This window comes from Antechinus flavipes, chromosome 6, assembly GCF_016432865.1.
Source record: "Antechinus flavipes isolate AdamAnt ecotype Samford, QLD, Australia chromosome 6, AdamAnt_v2, whole genome shotgun sequence".
Lineage (NCBI taxonomy): Eukaryota > Metazoa > Chordata > Mammalia > Dasyuromorphia > Dasyuridae > Antechinus > Antechinus flavipes.
The window spans coordinates 101,083,214-101,103,897 of record NC_067403.1 but is presented as its reverse complement, the minus strand read 5'-3'; the positions used below and the strand labels follow the sequence as shown (position 1 = coordinate 101,103,897).

Genomic DNA, 20,684 nt, shown 5'->3' with positions numbered 1-20,684 from the left:
TCCCTGGTCTTTATAAAATCGTAACTGCTTTGCTAACTAGAGAATTCTGAAAGATACTGTGACCTGTGTCTCGCTCCCCATCCCAGATGGTCTTTTTCTCTATCTCTATACTCAGTAAAAAATAGAAAAGATGGTCTGCGGACTTTATAGATTAAGCAATCCTTGGAAGGAAGCACGCAGAGCAAGCTAGGCTTTGGGAAACCCAAGATCACAGTTCTGGGGGAAAAAAGAAAAACTCTTTATTCTGTGAGAACTGCTAAGAACAGTGGGTATCAGTTTGGTGGAAAATAGGTACAGGTGAGCAAAGTAATCTTGCAACATGGAGTTATTTTGTTTATCAATTTGTACGCCTTATCCATTGCTCCTTTCCTTTTCAGCTCCAATAACCAGCTTAACACAGGAAACAAATAGCACTAGAGTCTCTGTCTGTTTGTCCCTTGAGTTGGCAGCCACCAAATGCCATTCCTCCTGATAGTAACCGACACCACGTATCGGCTTTTGGAGTTAGTCTTTCTAACAAGCGCCTTTTGGGCAGCTAGATTGGCTCAGGGGGATAACTGCAAACTTGGCCTCCTTGGAGATTGAAAGAGTTCTTTCACGACACTCGAGAGCCCTTGGGTATGGGAAAATCTAGTTCAGTAATTCTTATCAGGAAATTATTCAGTGTCTTCATGCTTCCTAAACAAGCCATCAAAACTCTTTCACCCGACACGATTACCTAGCTCTATTTTGAGAGTGAAAGCATATCAAGCCATGTTGTTTGTGATCCAACGTAGCACCTTATGTTTCATGTTCATCATTACCTTTGTGTTTTACCTGGTTACCTTAAAATCATGTGACAAAGACAATATCGTTTTGAGTTTGCTAGTAAAGTTCAAAGGTAAAGGAGCTCTTGGTAATTTTAGTTAAGCTATAAATTCTGCTTACACTTATCAAAGACCATGATTGTATTGAAGTTTAGGGAGGATTTTTTTTCCTTTAACATAGCCTGGAGAATGTAAATTTCTTTATAAATGTCTAAAATATCACAAGAGCTTTTTTCTCTCAGAAAACAATGAGACCCTAAAACTAAGTGTTCAAAGGAGGAAAAAAATGTGCCCACAAGCAAAATACTAAAATATTGTATTAATTGTATTAATTAATTTAAAATGGTACTTATAGGCATTAAAGAGCTACTGTATTTTATTGGAGTAGATTTGAATCTTTGAAATTCTAGATGGGCATCCCAAAATATGGACCTTGTGTTTTGTCACTAAAATGATTTTTCTGTCTGGCATCAGGAAGCTGATTCCATGGTACTTTGTCTCCAGGGCTACAGAATCACATGTATGTACAACCATAGATTCCCCAAATGCTAGATATATTTTGCTGATTCCTCAATCTTTTCTTCTTAAAAAAAAAAAAAAGATAGGCATATATTTGAATATTTGACAAATCATATGTAATATATTTCAGACAAAACATGATATTGTAAATGTCTGAGTTGGGAGGGTAGTCATAGAAATTTCTCCTATCTTCAATCACTGATTAAAAAGACTCAAATATTTCTAATTTTGAATTTCTTTTAAAGAAACTGATAGCCTCTCTTTTCCCTACAGGTATGTTGCTATTTATCCATATACTCCCCGGAAAGAGGATGAATTGGAGCTGAGAAAAGGGGAGATGTTTCTAGTGTTTGAGCAATGTCAAGATGGCTGGTTCAAAGGGACTTCTATGCACACAAGCAAGATAGGAGTTTTTCCTGGAAACTATGTAGCGCCAGTCACAAGGTGGGATGTTCTAACTGATAGTTTCAAAAGTTCTAAAAAGAGGCTTTTTTTCCCTAATCACTGGCTGTGTCTCATGCATATGATAATGTTGGTGTAGAGAATGTCTAAAGGAGGAAACATTGTGCAGGTGAATATTTTCTCTGCAACTTAAAGTCACAGAGAATTACCTCAAGACTGAGAGGTTGAGGGATCATCCACTTACTTAGCTCTATGTGATCACAGAATATATGATCCATTTTTCTATTGATGATCTATCTATATTTTTGTTTGGAAGTTTCTGTCCAGATTCCTTTTATATGATAATCTGAAAATTATCTATGGATAGATCTGGCCTCATTAACAGACTACTTTTCAGATTACATGCTTTGGTTTATACATAAGCAAATTTAAATGTGTCCTTTTTCAGTTGTCATTTGAGTCCACCTTCTAGAAATTTTGTAAATGAGGGTCATAAATATTAAAGATGTGGCAGAATGAAGATTTGAATCCCATTTTTCTTTGTTTCATGCTTTTTACTTATGTTTCCAGTGCTAAGTACAATGATGCTGCAACATATAGTGGGTGCTTTATAAATGTTTGTTAATTGGTTAACTCCAAATTCATCACAGTTTCCGCTAATAGACCATAATTTGTTCCCTAATTACTTAATACAGGTCTATGATTTGTTGCTATTATGCATAACTGGTAAAAGAATTTTTATTTCATTTAACTGGTATTTCAGTGTGTGTCCTATCAGATCCAGGATTAAACATTGTAGGGGACACCAAAGTACTATATGACAGTATATTACTTATACTCTTGGGACCATAAAATTTGAGGTGAAATGGAAGAGATCTCCATAGTCACAAGAAGACAGTCTTAAATAGTGGAGAACAATTGGAGAACAAGTATACAGAAAATGTCTACTCAAGGATCAGATGTTTAGATCTCCTCCCTCAGAGTTCTTAATTAACATTTCATTAAGTATCTACTATGTGCTAAGGATAGAAGGACACAAGTGAAACCATCCTTGCATTTAAGGAACTTGGACTCTATCAGGGGAAATACCATATACACATAAAGATTTCAGGCTGTATGAGTGGAAAAAATTTACGGAGGGCTTGGAAAAACCAGCAGAAAAGTTTGGGCTTGTTATACCAGGAATTAGGAACTCACTGTAACTTTCTGAGTCATTGTCATTTTCCAAGCTGAAAGATTTAGTAATTTAATCTTTCTGTGACTCAGAATGTACTTCAAAATTATGCAGTGCCTCAAGGTCACCGTTATTTTGAGTTTGCTATTTTTCAGCTCAGTAAAGATGTATTGTTCTATTTCTATCATCATCCACTAAAGACTTGGAGGATACCATGGATTTCTTGACCAGTGGTTTATGTTTTAGTAGTCTGAAAGGGCTTTTGTCTACAGGTTTGATTAATCAGTCAACCAGTTTTTATTCAAAACAATTTGTCAAGTAGTGACCTAAGTGCTGGGAGTAGATATGAAGACAAAACCATGATCTCTGCTCTCAAGGAACTTTCATGCTAAGGGGGAAGACAATATTGAAACACTCCACAGCATAAATGGGAAATAGCATCAGAAACGCAGGACTAGTAATATGGGGTGAAGGAGGATGTGAAGACCCCCTCTATACATTGGGGTTTGAGCTGAGTCTTGAAGCAAACCAGAGAAAATCAAAGGCAGAAGTGAAGGGAAGCTATTCCAGGCATGAAATATCTCCAGTACAAATACCTGGAGTTGGGAGGCGTTTTGTTTGGACAATGTTTTGTTCAAGAAACAAAAGTAAGTAGGCCTGTATAGTCATAGAGTACGTGAGTGGAATGTAGAAAGGGACACCCTGTATTTCATCCATAGATCAGATTCTTAAACTGGGAGAGCCTCTTAACCCAAAGATTGTTTACCAGTGATTTCATTTTTGGTAATAGTGACCACACACTAAGGCATTGAAGGATTGCAGTCAATCTGAATCGAAAGAATAACAACAATAGTAGCACTTGGAGTAATAGCACTTAGAGTAACTTAATAGAGATTAATATAATATAGATATTATTATATTATAATTTTATATAATATAATTATGTGGTATATAATCATATATGTGTTATATATAATATATAATAGCTATTAATATAATATAATATTACATACTAATTACAATTAATGACAATATATGACATAATGTGATGATATATATGATCATGGTATATAACATATAATATAATATTGACTTAATATGTCAATAATCTATAATAATCATATAATATACATTATAAATGATAACAATATATAACACATATGACATAATATAATGATATATATGATCATGGTATATAACATAGAATAATATGTGGACTTAATATGTCAATATTCTACAATAATGATATAATATATATTATAAATAATAATAATAATATATACATACACATATATATGTTATATATAAAATTTTATATATTACAGGTGGTATGATAGATTGGAGAGTGACCTAGATTTAGAGTCAGGAAGAACCACAACTGAATATTGCTACTTGTGTGTGCCTGTAGACTCTTAGTTTCCTCATCTTTCAAAATGAGGTTAATGATGGAAATAACACCTGTCTCCAATGATTGTGTTAGAAAGTTTGAATAGAATAATAAACCTTAGGTGCATTGAAAATTCTTAAGGAAGTGTCTAAATTGGCTATTCTTCTTCATCCCATTAGTTTTTCTTGTGACATTTCAGTAAAAATGATCTCAAGATAATTCATTCTCCTTCTTTCTCTCCTTCTCCCTCCTTCTCTGTCTTTAATTCCTGCTCTTCTTTCTTCTCTTCCTTTTTCTATCCTTCATTCCATTCCTCTTTGTTGTTGTTATTGTTGTTAATGGTTACACAGAAGATAATTTGTATAATTTGACTAGGTTGACATTCAATTTATTTTTTATCTGTTCCTATGAATTTATTAGTCTCAGAGGAATCCCAGTTTAGAAATTTTCTGAAGAATTTAAGAATTCTTAAAGTCTTAGAGAATTGCCTGGGGCACTGAGAGGTTAAGGAGTCACACAGCTAGTATGTATCCAAGACTGGACTTGAATCCAGGTCATCCTGACTCCATGGCCAACTTTCCTTCTTTCTTTCTTTCTTTTTTTTTTTTTTTTTGTTTGTTTTGCTTTATGAAGTAAACGTGGTCAAGTGATTTGCCCAGAGTCACACAGCTAGAAAGCATTAAGTGTCTTAAGCTGGATTTGAACTCCAGGGCTGGTTCTCTATGCACTGTATCATCTAGCTACCGCCCCTAAAATGGGCTGCCTTTCTTACTGTCAAATACGATGATATGATGATGATGACGACGATGATGAAGATGATGGATGGGGAGTCAGGAAGACCTGAGTTCAGATTTGGCCTCAGACACTTGTTATCTGCGTGATGCTGGGCAAGCCCCTTAATCTTTGTTCCTTTAGTTTCCTTTGTCTATAAAATGAGAAATAGCACCTACCTCTCCAGGTGGTGAGAGGATAAAATAAGTTATTTGACATAAGTATTTAGTACAGTGTTTAGCACATAGTAGATATATACAAATATTTCTCTTCCTTTTACTTCTTTACCTTAATCTGGACTCCTTCTGGTATACAACATTATATCATCTTCCTCTGTCTTTTTTATCTTCTCTAACCTTCTATTAATTACATTCACCAAACTGATTTTTTATTTCTCATCATCCTTAGCTCCTTTAACAGCTGTCAGTTCTGCAAAGCTTTTCCTTTTCCTCCACTCTTCTCCCAAACACTGGAATTATTGTGCATGTTTATGTGTATGCATACACAATACATACATATATATATATGTATATATATGTATATGTATGTATAACATACCATTATCTGTTTAGTGTATGTTATATTTATATAACATATATGTTTTATATAGATAATGATATATAAATACATTATATGTATAAATATATAATGTTATATAAATGTTATATTTTGTGATATACAAATATATTATATACATATAGTATTATATATTCACTACTTGTTAAATAGAATATTGTACATTATATGAATATACTAAATATTTGCTGGATGTCAAATCAATATAAGTATTATATTTTTGCTGGATCATATAATGATAGTATATTATTATGTTATATAAATATAAATGTTTACTAGATGCTATATAAACATATTATATGCTATATATTATAGTATATATTTTCTATATATCATATAAAATATACAATATATTTTATATAGGTAATATTTACTTAGCTCTGTACATGTTTCTTCTCAGTAGAACACAAACTTTTTAATGGCAGATTTTGTCTCTCTATCCTAGCACCTAACAGATTGCCTAGCACATAGTAAATACTTCATAAATGTTTATTCATCTGAGTTGAGGAGCAAATCAAGATTTCTACTTCAGGTGTCTGCAGTTATTTACATGAACAGGTCTTTCTCAACATTTATTTTCCTCTCCTCACAATTAAAATGTGATTTCTCTATTTTGACAGATCTGTGACGAGTGCTTCCCAAGCTAAAGGCTCCATGTCTACTGCCGGCCAGCCGGGTCGAGTGGTGACCATGGTCAGTCCCTCCACTGCAGCGGGGCCTTCCCAGAAACTGCAGGGGAATGGCGTAGCGGGGAGTGCCGGCGCAGTGCCTGCCGTGGAGGTGTCGGCAGCCCACCTCCAGACCAGTCCGCAGGCTAAGGTTCTGCTGCCCATCATCAGACAGATGACGGTCAATCAGGCTCGCAATGCTGTCCGCACAGGTAAAGGGGCCCTGCCTGACAGACCTCAGAAACCCCTGTCCTGTCTCTGACCTTTAGAAAAGGCTGGGCGACCTTTAAGTCATGAATAGCATTAGGAAGTGGAGATGGAGACAACTGACCAAGTGTCCTTCCTTCTGGGCTTCTGCCAGGGGCACCGGCATTTGTATGGGAGCTGGAGAGCAGCATCCTGCTGACTACCACCCCTGCTGCTTCTGATCAATAGCTAAATCTCTGGCTGGGTTTTTTTCCATGAACCTAGACACAAACTTGATTCATATTCTAGGGGGAGGTCACTTTGTCTCTCTGGGTCTCAGTTTAGCCTTTCCCCCTAAGAGTCTGGGATGAGGAAGGAAAGGGGATGAGAGAAGGGTGTAAGCATTCAGAAAATACCTACTATGTGCCAGTTACTTACTGTGCTCCTAAGTAGTTTATAAGTATCTCATTTGTGAATTTAAAATAATATATTATAAAACAAAGAGAAAAATATTTCCTCTTAAGGTAACTTTCCTTCTAGTTTGTATATATCTTGTATGTATTTATTTACATGTTGTCTCTACCATTAGAATATAAGCTTCTTGAAGGTTGCAAACTTTTGGTGTTTTGTCTCATGTAACTTAGCATATAGTTATCTTTGTTGATGGAAAGTCTTATTTAGCTAAGTCAGATGATTTATGATTCTAACTTACAGGACAAGGATTGAGGCTGAGGCTTCCTTAGTCTGGCGAATTCCCAAATGAGGAAAATCTCCCTTCTATAACTGCAACAGAGAGAGATTCAGTGATTTCCCCGGTATCCCTCAGATAATGTCAGTAGTGGGACTTGAAGTGAGGTCTGCTGATTCTCAATCCATGGTGCCATATTGTCTTTCAGGATACTAACTTATGAAAAATAGATTTCCCTATCTTTTCATCTACTCCCCGAACCTATAGAATTCCTTACCACTCTCCCAGAGTCCTAGATCTCACCAGTGGGGCAAAACAAAACTTTCAAGTGACCCTGAATAGCCTAAGTGTTAGAGTAAATAATGAAAAGTTAAAAAACAAACAGCTGAAAAGAGGAAGGGAGAAAACCAGAGAACCATGCCTTAAGTTAGGCATTTTTTCAGGAATCTATGAGTTCATTAATCTGGAAACTCCTGCCACTTACATAAATGCAAAGCTGACTATAGCTTAACGTGTTAGAGACTTGCTCAGAGAGGGTTGGACTTACCTGGAATCACACAGTTAAGAAGTATCAGAAATATGTTTTGAAAGGATTGATGGGACTTCAAAAGGAAAAGGACCGGCCTAAGATCCCACATTTAATATCTATTAGAGGTGGGGTATGAGAAAGTTGCTTGAAGCTCAGAAAGGAAGAAGATGTGGTAGAAGAAAAATAAAATGACTGAAGAAACAAAGGTTTGATCTTCCAAGCATGTTGATTGATTTATTAAGTAATGTGTGGCAATTGCCTAACAAAGTCAGACCAGACTTGGAACCTAACTAGAGGGAGGGATAGACTTTTATACTTTAAAAACAATCAATCAAACACGGCCAATTAATTAAGAGGAAACAATACAGCATTAGTTTGATTTCTAATTGGATCAGAGATTAGGAATTTTCCAATTTGGGAAATGGAAAATAAATAGGTAAAATGAAGTATCTCACTCCCCCATGATGAGTCTGTGAACAATCAAAGGAACATGATACCTGATTAATCAGTATAGGGCCAGTTTTCAGATAAGACATAGGAGTTATTAGAGTTAATGCAATTGTGAAAAAATTCCTTGCATCACTTTTTGGATCTGGATTTCTGGTCAGAATAAACTAGATTCTTAATTAAGGATCTCTAAGCATTAGGTAGAGGTGATCCAGCTTTCTCACTATGCAGGGCCAGGTTCAAACAATGTAATAACATTTTCTCCCAATTTCCACAATTGAATAAAGTTTTCTCACAAGACAGAAGTTGGACTAGCCCCATCATTGAATAGAATTGAGCTGGGCTCTAGAATTGAGTCACAAAGTAGAGTCAGTGTGTTTCACTCAGTTCCCACAGCTACTACTTACTGTTCCAGTTCTCTCAGTTCCCTCAAAGGGGCGCAAAGAATGCATTTTTTTTTATTGTTTTTTTTTTTTTTATTAAAGCTTTTTATTTAAAAACATATGCATGGTAAATTTTTTCAACATTGACCCTTGCAAAACTTTCTGTTCCAAATTTTCTCCTCCTTCCCCCACTTCCTCCCCTAGATGGCAGGTAATCTAATATATGTTAAATATGTTAAAAATAGATGTTAAATCCAATATATGTATACATATTTATACAGTTATCTTGCTGGATTTAGAAAGAAAAAAAAACCTGAGAAGGAAAACAAAAATGCAAGCAAACAATAACAGAAAGAGTGAGAATTCTGTGCTATGGTCCACACTCTGTTCCCATGGTTCTCTCTCTGAGTGTAGATGGCTCTCTTCATCACTAAACAATTGGAATTGGTTTGAATCATCTCATTGTTGAAGAGAGCCACGTCCATCAGAATTGACTATAGTATAGTCTTGTTGTTGCCGGGTACAGTAATCTTCTGGTTCTGCTTCTTTCATTTAGCATCAGTTCATGTAAGTATTTCCAGGTTTTTCTGAAATCATCCTGCTAATTGTTTTTTATGGAACAATAATATTCCATCACATTCATATATTATAACTTATTCAACGATTCTCCAATTGATGAGCATCCACTCAATTTCCAGTTTCTTGCCATTACAAAGAGGGCTGCCACAAACATTTTTGCAAATGTGGGTCCCTTTCCCCCCTTTAGGATCTCTTTGTCATATAAGCCCAGTAGAAACACTGCTGGGGCAAAGGGTATGCCCAGTTGGATAACTTTTTGAGCATAGTTCCAAATCGCTCTCTGGAATGGCTGGATCCGTTCACAGTTCCACCAACAGTGTATCAGTGTCCCAATTTTCCCACATTCCCTCCAACCTTTATCATTATCTTTTCCTATCATCCTAGCCAAACTGAGAGGTGTGTAGTGGTATCTCAGAGTTGTCTTAATTTGCATTTCTCTGATCAATAATGATTTGGAGCACCTTCTCATGTGACTACAAATAGTTTCCATTTCTTCATCTGAGAATTGTCTGTTCATAACCTTTGACCACTTATCAATTGGAGAATGGCTTGATAAGAATGCACATTTTTAAGAGTCTACTATGTACCCAGCACCGTGCTGAACACTTGACAAATATTATCTCATTTGATCCTCAGAGAACAACTTTAGGATTGCTGTAATTGTTCTCATTTTACAGATGAGGAAACTAAGGCAAGCAGAGATTAGGGACTTGTGCTGAGTTCCACAGTTTGTAAATGTCTGAAACTGAATTTGAAGTGAGATCTTTCTGACTTTAGACCCAGCACTTGGGATACAATGCTGCCTTTCTTGGGTAATAAGATGTCATAAAAAGTTTCTTGACTGGTGTCATGAAAATTGTACCCATCTTGCAGAGTATTGGATGTTAACTGGACAGGGGGTCCCTGGATAAATTAAAAATCTGACCTTTAAAAGATTGACCCATGATTTTTCTTGCATAACATGGTGAGTGTGGAGATGGATTTGGAAGGAATGTACATGTTTAACCTATACCAGATTGCTTTCTGTCTTGAGGAGAGAGTGGGAAAAAATAATTTGGAACACAAAATCTTACAGGATGAATGTTGAAAACTATCTTTACATTTATTTGGAAGGATGACATTTTATTAGGGGGAAAAAAGACCTCTAATTGGAAATACTTTTCCTAACTTTTGACTGGGGAGACAAGACACTGTGAAGTTTAGTACAGAACAAAATACCATGGTAGAAAGAATAACAGTCTTTTATCATGTTCTAGTACAATGGAGTGACTCCTCCTGAAAAGTGATGTTTATTAGAGAATTCAAGTTTTGATCTGTATCTCCTCCCCTCTGTACCAGTTGCTGTTCACAACCAGGAGCGCCCCACGGCTGCGGTGACGCCCATCCAGGTGCAGAATCCAGCCTGCCTCGGCCCTGCAACTGTGATCCTGCCCCATCAGCAACCTCAGCCTCCGATCCCCAACTCTGCTGCCTATGTCGCCGCTGCTGTCAACCTCAGCCAGCCAACCGTGCCGCTGGCCTGTGGGGCGGCCGCCTCCCTGAACTCCCCCGGCATCCCTGCCGCCTCTCTGGAGACAGACCTGAGTGACCGAGCAGGGTCGGCCCTCCCTGGCCCCCCGACTTCCCCCGAGAATGCATTATCTGCTAGTGGAGGGAGCCTTGCTCCCAGGTCTGACAAGGACAGCAAGGTAGTGTCTCCGGGTCAAGGACTGATTTTCCAACTCACTTCTCTTCCTTTTTCTTTTCTTTCTTTCTTTCTTTCTTTCTTTCTTTCTTTCTTTCTTTCTTTCTTTCTTTCTTTCTTCTTTCTTTCTTTCTTTCTTTCTTTCTTTCTTTCTTTCTTTCTTTCTTTCTTTCTTTCTTTCTTTCTTTCTTTCTTTCTTTCTTTCTTTCTTTCTTTCTTTCTTTCTTTCTTTCTTTCTTTCTTTCTTTTTTTTTTTTTGTGGCTCACTTGTCATTATCTTACAGCTCTACAGAAAACACTTCTGATTTATAGTCAGAGTTTATAAGGTTAAATTCTAATCCTACCACATACTTATTATGTGACTCATTTTATTTATCAGCAAAATGATGGATGTGGTTTAGGTGATCTTTGATCTTACGGGAAATTTAAATGGAAAATTAACCTCATAGAGCCAATCCAGTCCCATCTAAAAAGGATTTATTTAAATTTATTTAAAATAGTCCCTGCCCTTAAGGAGCTTATATTCTACTTGAGGGGTTGGGTGGGGAGTATAGCACTTAAACACACGTGATAGTATGTATGAAACAATACATTGTGTGTGTGGGAGGGAGACGTTGGATGGGGACAGAATGTGGGGGTGAATAAATTCAAACGAAGGAAGTGACAACAGCAAAACTGGATCATTACAGTGACTCTTAATGAACATTTCATAAATTTACCCCTTAGTATAGCTCAACTCATATCAGCCCCAGGGCACAATTGAACTCTCAGCCATCTGGTTCCTTGGTAATAATGTACATGGGTCTATTTAAATTGTTAGGTATGCCTGTAAACAGTAGTTTATGAGGGAATAAACCTCACAGCCTACTAAAAAGTTAATATTTAATTGCCAGGTTAACGTGAGAGTTTATGAATAAAGCAGATCACTATTGCCTTGGTTTTTATAACCCAGTCCCAAGACTGATACTTCATACTACATGAATATATTTTTAAGGATTTATTGGTGTGCTTTAGTATCATAGTAGATAAGAGCACCAGCCCTGGAGTCAGGAAAACTTGGATTCAAAGTTGGAATAGACACGTGATACTTACTACCTGTGTGACCTTGAGCAAGTCATTGCCAGAAGAAGAGAAGGAAGAAGAAAGAAGAAGAGAAGGAAGAAGAATTAGAAGAAGATGATGATGAAGAATTAGATGATGATGATGATGATAAGGAAGAACTAGATGATGATGAAGAAAAAGAATTAGAAGATGAAGAAAAAGAAGAAGATGATGATAATGATGATGAAAATGATTTATAGTCGTAGCTTAGATTTGGACTTTTGGAAAAAACATTTCAAATTCTATTGTTGCTGCTGACTGATGAGACCTAATGGTGGCTTTCTCATATCTTATACTAGCAATGGAGACTCTTTCAAAAAGCAAAGGAAGCCCAGCCTGGGCTCTTCATGGGGTCGCCACTGTTGACATTTTAGTCCTTATGCTCTTCACTTTTCCCATTTTTTATCCTTTACTATCTAAAGTAGTCCTCTTGTCTCCAGGGTACATTTCAGCCCTCTAGTTCTCCTAAGGAAACCCCTCCCCCAGGCTGTCATTTCATCAGAGCTCTCACATCCCTCCTAGCAGCTGTCATTCAGATGGAACATGTCTTGATGATCTGGATTTTAAATATAATGAGAATGACTCTTCCTGTTTGTCAGATCAGCAGCATCTAGAGAAGAAGCTTTGCTGAGCACGGAGAACACATACTTGATAAATAGAATGCAGTGTTAGGTCCCGGATAGAGCTAAAGTTTGTTTTGTTGTTTGTTGGTTTTCCAACACTAGAAAAATGTAAATGGGAATTGGATTTTAAAAGACTGATCTTTTAGCAAATACTGAATTTTTAGATCACCCATCCTTGAGAAAAGGGATAAAGCTTTTATGTTAAGAAGCAATGCTGGCAAGACTAGGTTATTGGATCTTCATCTATTCCAAAGCCTCCATTTCTCTTGTGATGCTGTCCTAGGGTCTTCAGGGCTTAAAATAGGTTTTTAAAAATCCATCTTAAAAAGATCCTTAAGATCAAGGAATAAGGAAAAAGGACATGATTCTTTTCTTTTTTTTTTAAAGTTTTGAACTGTCTTCCTTCTTCCTTCCCCACCCCACACTAGAGAAGGCCATCATATTGCCACAGCTTGTGTGTGTGCATATATATATATATATGCACACACACACACATATAGATGTATACATAGTATATGTGTGTATGTATATGTAAAACTATACTATGTATAATAATTCTATTTATCAGTTCTTTCTCTGGATATGGAGAGCATCTTCCTTCATAGTTCCTTTGTAGTTGATTTGAGTATTTAAATACTTGGAATAACAGTCTTTCAATGTTATTCTTCAAACAGTATTACTCCACTATATACAATGTTCTCTGTGTTCTGTTCATTTTACTCTGCATTATTTCATGCAGGCCTTTCCATGTTTTTCTAAAATCAATCTGCTCATCATTTCTTACAGCACAATAGTATTCTAGGGGGAGTGGTTCTTAATTCTTTCTATGTCATAGACTCCCAGAGCAGTCTGGTGAAGCTAGAATAATGTTTTTACATCCACAAAATGAAATACTGAGGCTTACACAGGAATCCAATTATATTGAAATAGAGTTATCAAAATATTTTTTAAAAAAAATTCATGGACCTCAAGGAAAGACCTCTCCCTTGCTCTATTTCAATCTCACCTTATAGGGAATAAAATGTTCATTGAATTGAATTGGTTACATTTTTTACTCAGATTTGAGAATTCTTGATTGTTTGGCGAACAGTTATTCAATCTGGAAACAGCCCTGGATTTCTGTCTTCTAGTTTCTCAACTTAATTTGAAAGCAAGAAAAGAAATACGAGAGAGAAATCAACAGCCCTGTAAAATGTCATTGTTACTACCACTTATGCTAACAGTTTGGATTGGGGAAGGTAGAACAAGGACTTGGTGAAATGAGAGGTTTGGAGAGGCTGACTTCAGTTTTCATGCTGCCCTTTCCTCCTAGCTAATTGAAAGTTTGCTATATTGATATTCAATATTCTTCTTTAATGCATAAATGGTACTTCCTGCCTGATTGCTGCTTTCTATCCTTAATGGTTCTTTTCAACTCAGATGCCAGTCACACCATTAAATCACCCTGAAGAAAAAACTTGCCTGAAAAAACATTATTTCATCTAGAAATAATTTCCTGGGAAATACACAGAGGAGCTAGAATTAAGAGGGCTCATTAAAAAAGATTTGTCCTCTTTCTCAAGGATAGTGATCTAAGAGAGTTTAGAATTTGCTTTGAATAGAGGTTAGTTTTTTTTTTTTGTTTTTTTTTTTTTTTAATTCAGCTCCCGTTTACATTTTCTAGTGCTGGATTTGGAGGGGAGGGGAAACACACACATACACACCAAAGCCAAAAGTGCCCCTTAGTCATTTAATGGATTCTGTGTAGCTGAGTTTCTAAAACATTTCTCTAGAACAGTCTGTTGCTCTAATAATGAAGAGTTAAAAACCCAAGCCCTTAAAACAAAGGCCACATTTTTTATGCTGTATATCCCTTCAATATTGCCTGATAATGATAACAGGCCCCTTAGAAGTCATTAAAGGAAGCCTGGCTTAATTTATTTAATCACTGAAGATGCACCAAGAGCCCCGAACTGAGTTTGTAAGAGATGGGTTTACCCGAGTTGGTGATGGACACTAAGTGCAAGGGCGATTGGGGCCTTTGGGGCTTACAGCTGACTTTCCTCCTCCTTGTTGCTGATGTTTATTCTTTGTTCTCAAAGGGCACCGAGACATCAGGGAGGTGTGCGATGACATGCAGGTGAATTGGATTTAAGGGAGGAAGGGCTGCAGCCATCTGGGTCCAATGGCAAGATATCAGGGGTCCTCAAACTTTTTAAATAGGGGGCCAGTTCACCGTCCCTCAGACTGTTGGAGGGCCGGACTATAGTAAAAACAAAACCTTTGTTTTGTGGGCCTTTAAATAAAGAAACTTCATATCCCTGGGTGAGGGGGATAAACGTCTTCAGCTGCTGCATCTGGCCGTAGTTTGAGGACCCCTGATTATAGAGCAAGACAAATAAAGGTGGCCCTGGATGCAGTGGGGAAACTCGGGCCTTTTAAGCTAAGGTCTTTCCTGCATCTCAGTTTAACCAACACAATGCCCATTCAGTGATTAAGGCTAGATAAGAAATGAGGCAAAGAATTGTGATGACTGTGCTAGTACCCAGGACACCCCAGAATCAGCCTGAGTCAGGATAAGCAAAAATCCTCAGTCTTTATTTTTGGTCTTTAGGAGTAGAAGTGAAGGGGATGGAAGCAGAATCTCTGCAACCTCCTTCTTCCTTGTTCACTGCCAAAGTGATTCTGCTAGTCTTACTCCACCCCCTAGTCCCTCCTACAATCCTCTGTATATACCAGTCATCGAGCCAGCACAGGATAGTGGAAAGGGCTATTTTCCAAGCATATGCCCATAGAGTATTGTCCAATCAGTAGTTAGCTTCAGGTGCTCGGCAGTCCTGACCTCAGTGCATCGACTCAAGAGTTTCAGCCCTCTACAGAGAATGGCTCTTACTTAATTAAAAAAAAAATCAGTCTGGAGGGAAGACCTTCAGGGAAGTGATGGGTGGGCTTTGAAGTTCGGGCAGCTATTGCACACTGTGTCCTTTCCCAACCCGTTTTAAGTCCAGTGCTATGAGAGAGATTCTGGTTGCCCGCCTCTCCTGGGCTGGGGGCAGAGGGAGAGAGGGGAGCGCCCTTTCTATGAACATTTAGGCTAGTTAATCTGCATTTCTCCATTCATTCATTCATTCATTCAGCCGAAGCACATGGAGCAACTTCTATGTTCAAGGCACTGTATACAAAGAGCTACATCTCAGTTGTAAGCGCCTGCCTGGGCTGATCAATCCCATCACCTTTTTTTTAGAAAGCACCTATTGATTGCCTAGCACTGGGTTTGTTTCCTGAAGAACACAAAGATATGGCCCTAGTTCTCAAGGAACTTATAGCCGAGATGAGTAAATATAATAAACAAGTAAGTAAAATACCAAATAGACATAATATCTGAATTTAAATGTGGTCTCAGACAATTCCTAACTGTAATTTCTCTGTTCCTCCTTTTCCTCCCTGGTAAAAAAGGGGAAAATAAGAATATCTAGTTCCCAGGATTGTTGTTGAAGATAAAATAAGATTGTACTTGTTTTTTTGTTTTGTTTTGTTTTTCTGAAGCTCTGTTTTGGACATGCTGAATCTGGGATGCATTTTTTTTTAATAAGCACATCCAATTCATAATGTCCAAAAAAACAGTTGATGAAGGCTCAACAAAGAGATTTTCATAGGATTTCCATTTCATAAAGATTCTCCATTGCTGATGTAAAATTTGAAAAAGTCACTGTTAGCTCTCATCAGTCAGCAACAACAGACCTTGAAATTTTTTTCCCCAAAAAAAACCCTCCAAATCTAACCATTGAATCTTTGAGAATTAGTGAGTTAAATAAATGAAAAAATATAAAGGGATTTAGAGAAGGACAGAGCTTTGGGCATGACTTGAGTGACTATTCAGTAGAACAAACTGAGGATCTCTGACTACTCAGAGTCACACAGCCAGTATCTTTCAAAGAGATATTCTACTAATAAAAAAGTTTCTTTCAAAAATGGGTGGGGGAAGGAAATTTAATCATCTGATTTATGGTTCTGATGGTCAGTTCCCTAATTAAAAAGATGCTTGCAAAATGAAAGTTGTTTTATTGTTTTCAATTTAACTCATTAATTTTAATCAAGGCAGCTTGTGGGAAATGCATGATGTTTTTAATATTTTATTTTGTTATTGTTTATATTTTTAAAAATAATTAATATATAATATAATCCAGGCAGTGACCTTGTAAAAGCAACAAATATCTGTCCTGGTTTGATACTTCATTGATCAGTGTCTATGAATCATAAAGTTCTTAGGTAGAGCTAGGTGTTACATTGTTAAAGTTTAGTAACAATAGCAAACGGTCAGGTACACCTTGGTGATAGGAGATAGACTTGAGCATGAACAAAATAATGTAAAAGCTACTACTTTCAACCTCACCAAATCTGTAATGAGTGCACAACTGATTTGCATTTTTCCTCTCTTGTTCTTGTAGCCTAAATAAAGCAAATATAAACAAGTAAATAAAATATCAACTAGACATAATATAAGAACCTAGTGAACATTGGACAGAGTGTTAAAGAAATTAGATTTGATAGACAAATGGAGAGAACTTAATGGAAAAATTTGTGTAATATATGTTTGAAATATCTCTGGAACATTAACATTCTCAAAAACTAATGGTATTCTAGGTTGTAATCAATTAGTAGATCAATTGCCAAACATTTATTAAACATTTCTCTGTGTGACAGAGAAATTATAATTAAATTCAGGCAGAAAATTTCAATATCACATTTATAGATTCCCCCAAAGGCTAAATGAGAAGTAAACAGTACAAATAGGATCAAGTACATGCAAACCAATATGGATTTTTACAGTTGACTTAGTGAATAATGCCTAAATTGAGGATTACATCATAAGAATAAGAATCTTAATGAGTAGCTGACTAAAATCAGAAGAAAGAAGAAGCAAAGAAAATGGATCATCTCACAAAAAGTCCCATCAATTTTGATAATGGACACTTTTAAAGCTAAATTAAATGTAGAGTGACAGAGACAGAGAGACCAGTGCAAATAAATGACACATATTGTATGGTGGAACATGCTGGAATTGGATTCAGAGGACCTGCCACAGCCCTTGATGATCTTTGGTAAGTCACCTAAACTTAGGTCTAATTTTCCTCACCTGGAAAAGAAAAGGAATGGACCCAATGACCCCCTGGGGTCTTTCCCAGCTCTCAGTGTATTATTTTTTCTTGTTCTAAGTCTTTTTAAGGGTGTCCAGTTTTGCATGACTCTGTTGGGATTTTCTCAACCAGGATTCCAGAATGGTTTGCCACTTATTTTCCAGGGCTACGTGCCTTGCCCAGGGTCACACAGCTAGGAAGTATCTGCAGCTGGATTTGAACCCTGTGCCAGTGAGATGCCCTCAGTCTGTAGTTCTGTGATGCTTTGATTATAGCAGCAAACAAACGCCGGACTAAAACTGTTACGTCTGTCTGTTACAGAAAGAAAGGAAAGGTCTGATGAAGTTGCTTTCTGGTGCCTCCACCAAACGGAAACCTCGAGCTTCCCCTCCGGCCTCCCCGACTCTGGAAGTGGAACAGGGCCCGGCCGAGCTGGCCCTGCAGGGGGCCGTGGGGCCCGAGCTCCCCTCGGGAGCCTGTCATGACCGGGCTGGGTCCTGTCCCATGGACAGGGACAGTGCAAAGTCGGCCATCCTAGAGATAATTCGCAGGAAGACCAACTCACTGGACGCCGGGGTTCCCATCGCTCCACCCCCACGGCAGCCCTGTTCTTCCTTGGGCCCTGTCCTGAATGAATCCAGGCCTATTGTTTGTGAAAGGTGAGTTATAGGGGCTACTCCAGAAGAAAGAGAATAAGCATTTATTAAGCATCTACTGTTTACCAGACACTGCTAACAAAGTATGTTGCAAATGTTTTCTCATGTGATCCTCAGAGCAACTCTGGGAGGAAGGTGCTACTATTTCCCCATTTTACAGTTGAGGAAACTGAGGCAGTAGTGATTAAGTGACGATCCCAGATAACAAATATCCGAAGCTAGATTTGAACACAGATCTTCCCAACTACAAGCTTAGTTCTATTTACTCTACTACTTAGTTGCCTCAAGCAGCTGATGCAGGAAATGGTTTGGTTTTTTTAGTTTTGTTTTGTCTATTTTTTTTTTTCAATTAGCGAGCTTTTATTTTCTCTCCCTCCTACCTTTCCCCTCACTAAAAAAAACAAGCCTTTCAAAAACAAGCTTTTAAAACAAACACGCAGTCTAGCGAAACACATTGTGAGAAGTGCTTTGGAAACCTCAAGGTGCCTTATCAATCTGAGATGATTAGGATTTTTGCCCGTGGCTTTTGGCGGGAGTCTGAGGAGCCGCAGCGGGTTTGCGTCGGTACCCGCTCGTTAGGAAGCAGCTGAAGCCTTTTGCCAATCTAGAACATTCCGTTTTGATTATTCCTCTGCCAGAAGCATGTGGCGGACTTGCCATGGTTTCCCAGAGAATTTTATCTCCTGACCCAGTGTTCGGTTCAGTTACATGCAGAAGAAAATGAGGGTTGTTGGAAGCGCTCTCAGCTTGATTAATAGCTACAAGAAGGAACAGTTGTCTCTTGACATAGCCACTAGTTGCACCCGAGTACATTGGGAGATAAATTCTTTTTAGTAAGACAAATATCATCTACTAGGGACATATAAACTCCAAAATGAAATATTGTTGTTGCCTGGGGGGAGGGGGGAAGCCAGCCTTCTCCCATACCCTGAAAATAGGCACAACATTTACTGGAACATAAATACACTCACCATATGTTAAACTGTCATTTGTTGAGCTGCCTCGTGAAATTTTCTTTTCCTCAATACCTGATTTTTTGCATAAGGCATGCATTCCTCATATGTGTAGAATTTACCTGTGGGGGGTTCAGTGTTCGCCTTTTATTGGTTCAAAATTATTTTCAGGCCTATGGAATTACAAGAGAGATGTTTGTAAAAACAACTAGTATTTGTAGCATAATTAATAATAACAACATTTATAAAGCACTTTAAGGTTTGCAAAGTACAAATTTATTGTTGATTGACTCTTTGTGACTCCATTTGGGATTTTCTTGGCAAATATACTAGTATAGTCTATTATTTTCTTCTCCAGTTCATTTTACAGATGAGAAAACTGAGGCAGAGATTTAAGTGATTTGCCCAGCATTGCACAGCTAATAAGTGTTTGAGGCCAGGTTTAAACTTGGGTCTTTCTGGCTTCAAGCCATAATTTATAAATATCATATATTTATAATATAATATAATAATTTATAATATATAATATGATTAATATATTAACATATAATATAATTACAAATATTCTTCTTTTATCCTTCTAACAACCTGGGAAGCAGGTGCTATTATTATCCCCATTTTACAATTAAGTAAACTGAGGCAAACAGAGCTTAAGTGACTTGTTCAGGTCATATTGCTAGTAAGGATCTGATGCAACCTTTGAATTCATGGTTTTCCTGACTCCAGACCAGCGTGCATTTACCTAGTTGCCAAAGTATGATACATTGAGATTTACAAAATATTTCACATATATTGTCTCATTTGCAACAACTCTGTGAGATACCAGGAGTTGTAGAATCATACATCTAAAGCCAGAAGGAACTTCAGAAACTATCTGGAACTGGTCCCACTTCTTTTTTGTTTGTGTTTTTTGGGCAAAGCACTTGAGGTGACTTGCTAGAGTCACACAGACAGTGTTAAGTGTCTGAGGCTGGATTTCAACTCAGATCCTTCTGATTTCAGGGCCAATGCTCTATCCACTGTACCACCTAGCTGCCCCCACCCCCCCAACATTTCTTCATTTTACAGTTGAGACTATCAATCAATCAGTCAAACACCATCCAATATCTACTATGTGTCAGGCACTGTGCTGGGTTCTGGGAATTCCACAAAGACAAAAACCAAATAGCCATCCAATGACTGCTCTGTAAGGGAAACAGCAACATACATACATGTATGAGTATGGTAAGTATAATATGTACTGTTATATGACAAGTATTGAGAGAAATGATTACTTCTCTCCTGTATTAATAGCTCATTCAATTAGGACCAAGGTGTTTTTTCCCCTCTTTTCTTTCTCCTCATCCAGAAATCAACCCGTGTGGGAAATGTTAGACAATGACTTAGATCTCATCAAAGACATTAAAAGAAAATTCTAAATTTTGGTGAATGGGTA

At 37.4% G+C, this 20,684-nt stretch overlaps 1 protein-coding gene across 1 annotated transcript in view; it reads left to right on the top strand.

The window, feature by feature from the left end:
* The window catches only part of SH3RF1 (SH3 domain containing ring finger 1), a 202,018-nt gene that overhangs the window by 168,195 nt on the left and 13,139 nt on the right, over positions 1 to 20,684 (top strand). The window contains exons 8-11 of the mRNA XM_051966162.1: positions 1,599 to 1,769; positions 6,256 to 6,515; positions 10,454 to 10,803; positions 17,962 to 18,299. Of these exons, the coding sequence (XP_051822122.1) occupies positions 1,599 to 1,769; positions 6,256 to 6,515; positions 10,454 to 10,803; positions 17,962 to 18,299 (1,119 nt within the window). The remainder of the gene's footprint in view (positions 1 to 1,598; positions 1,770 to 6,255; positions 6,516 to 10,453; positions 10,804 to 17,961; positions 18,300 to 20,684) is intronic.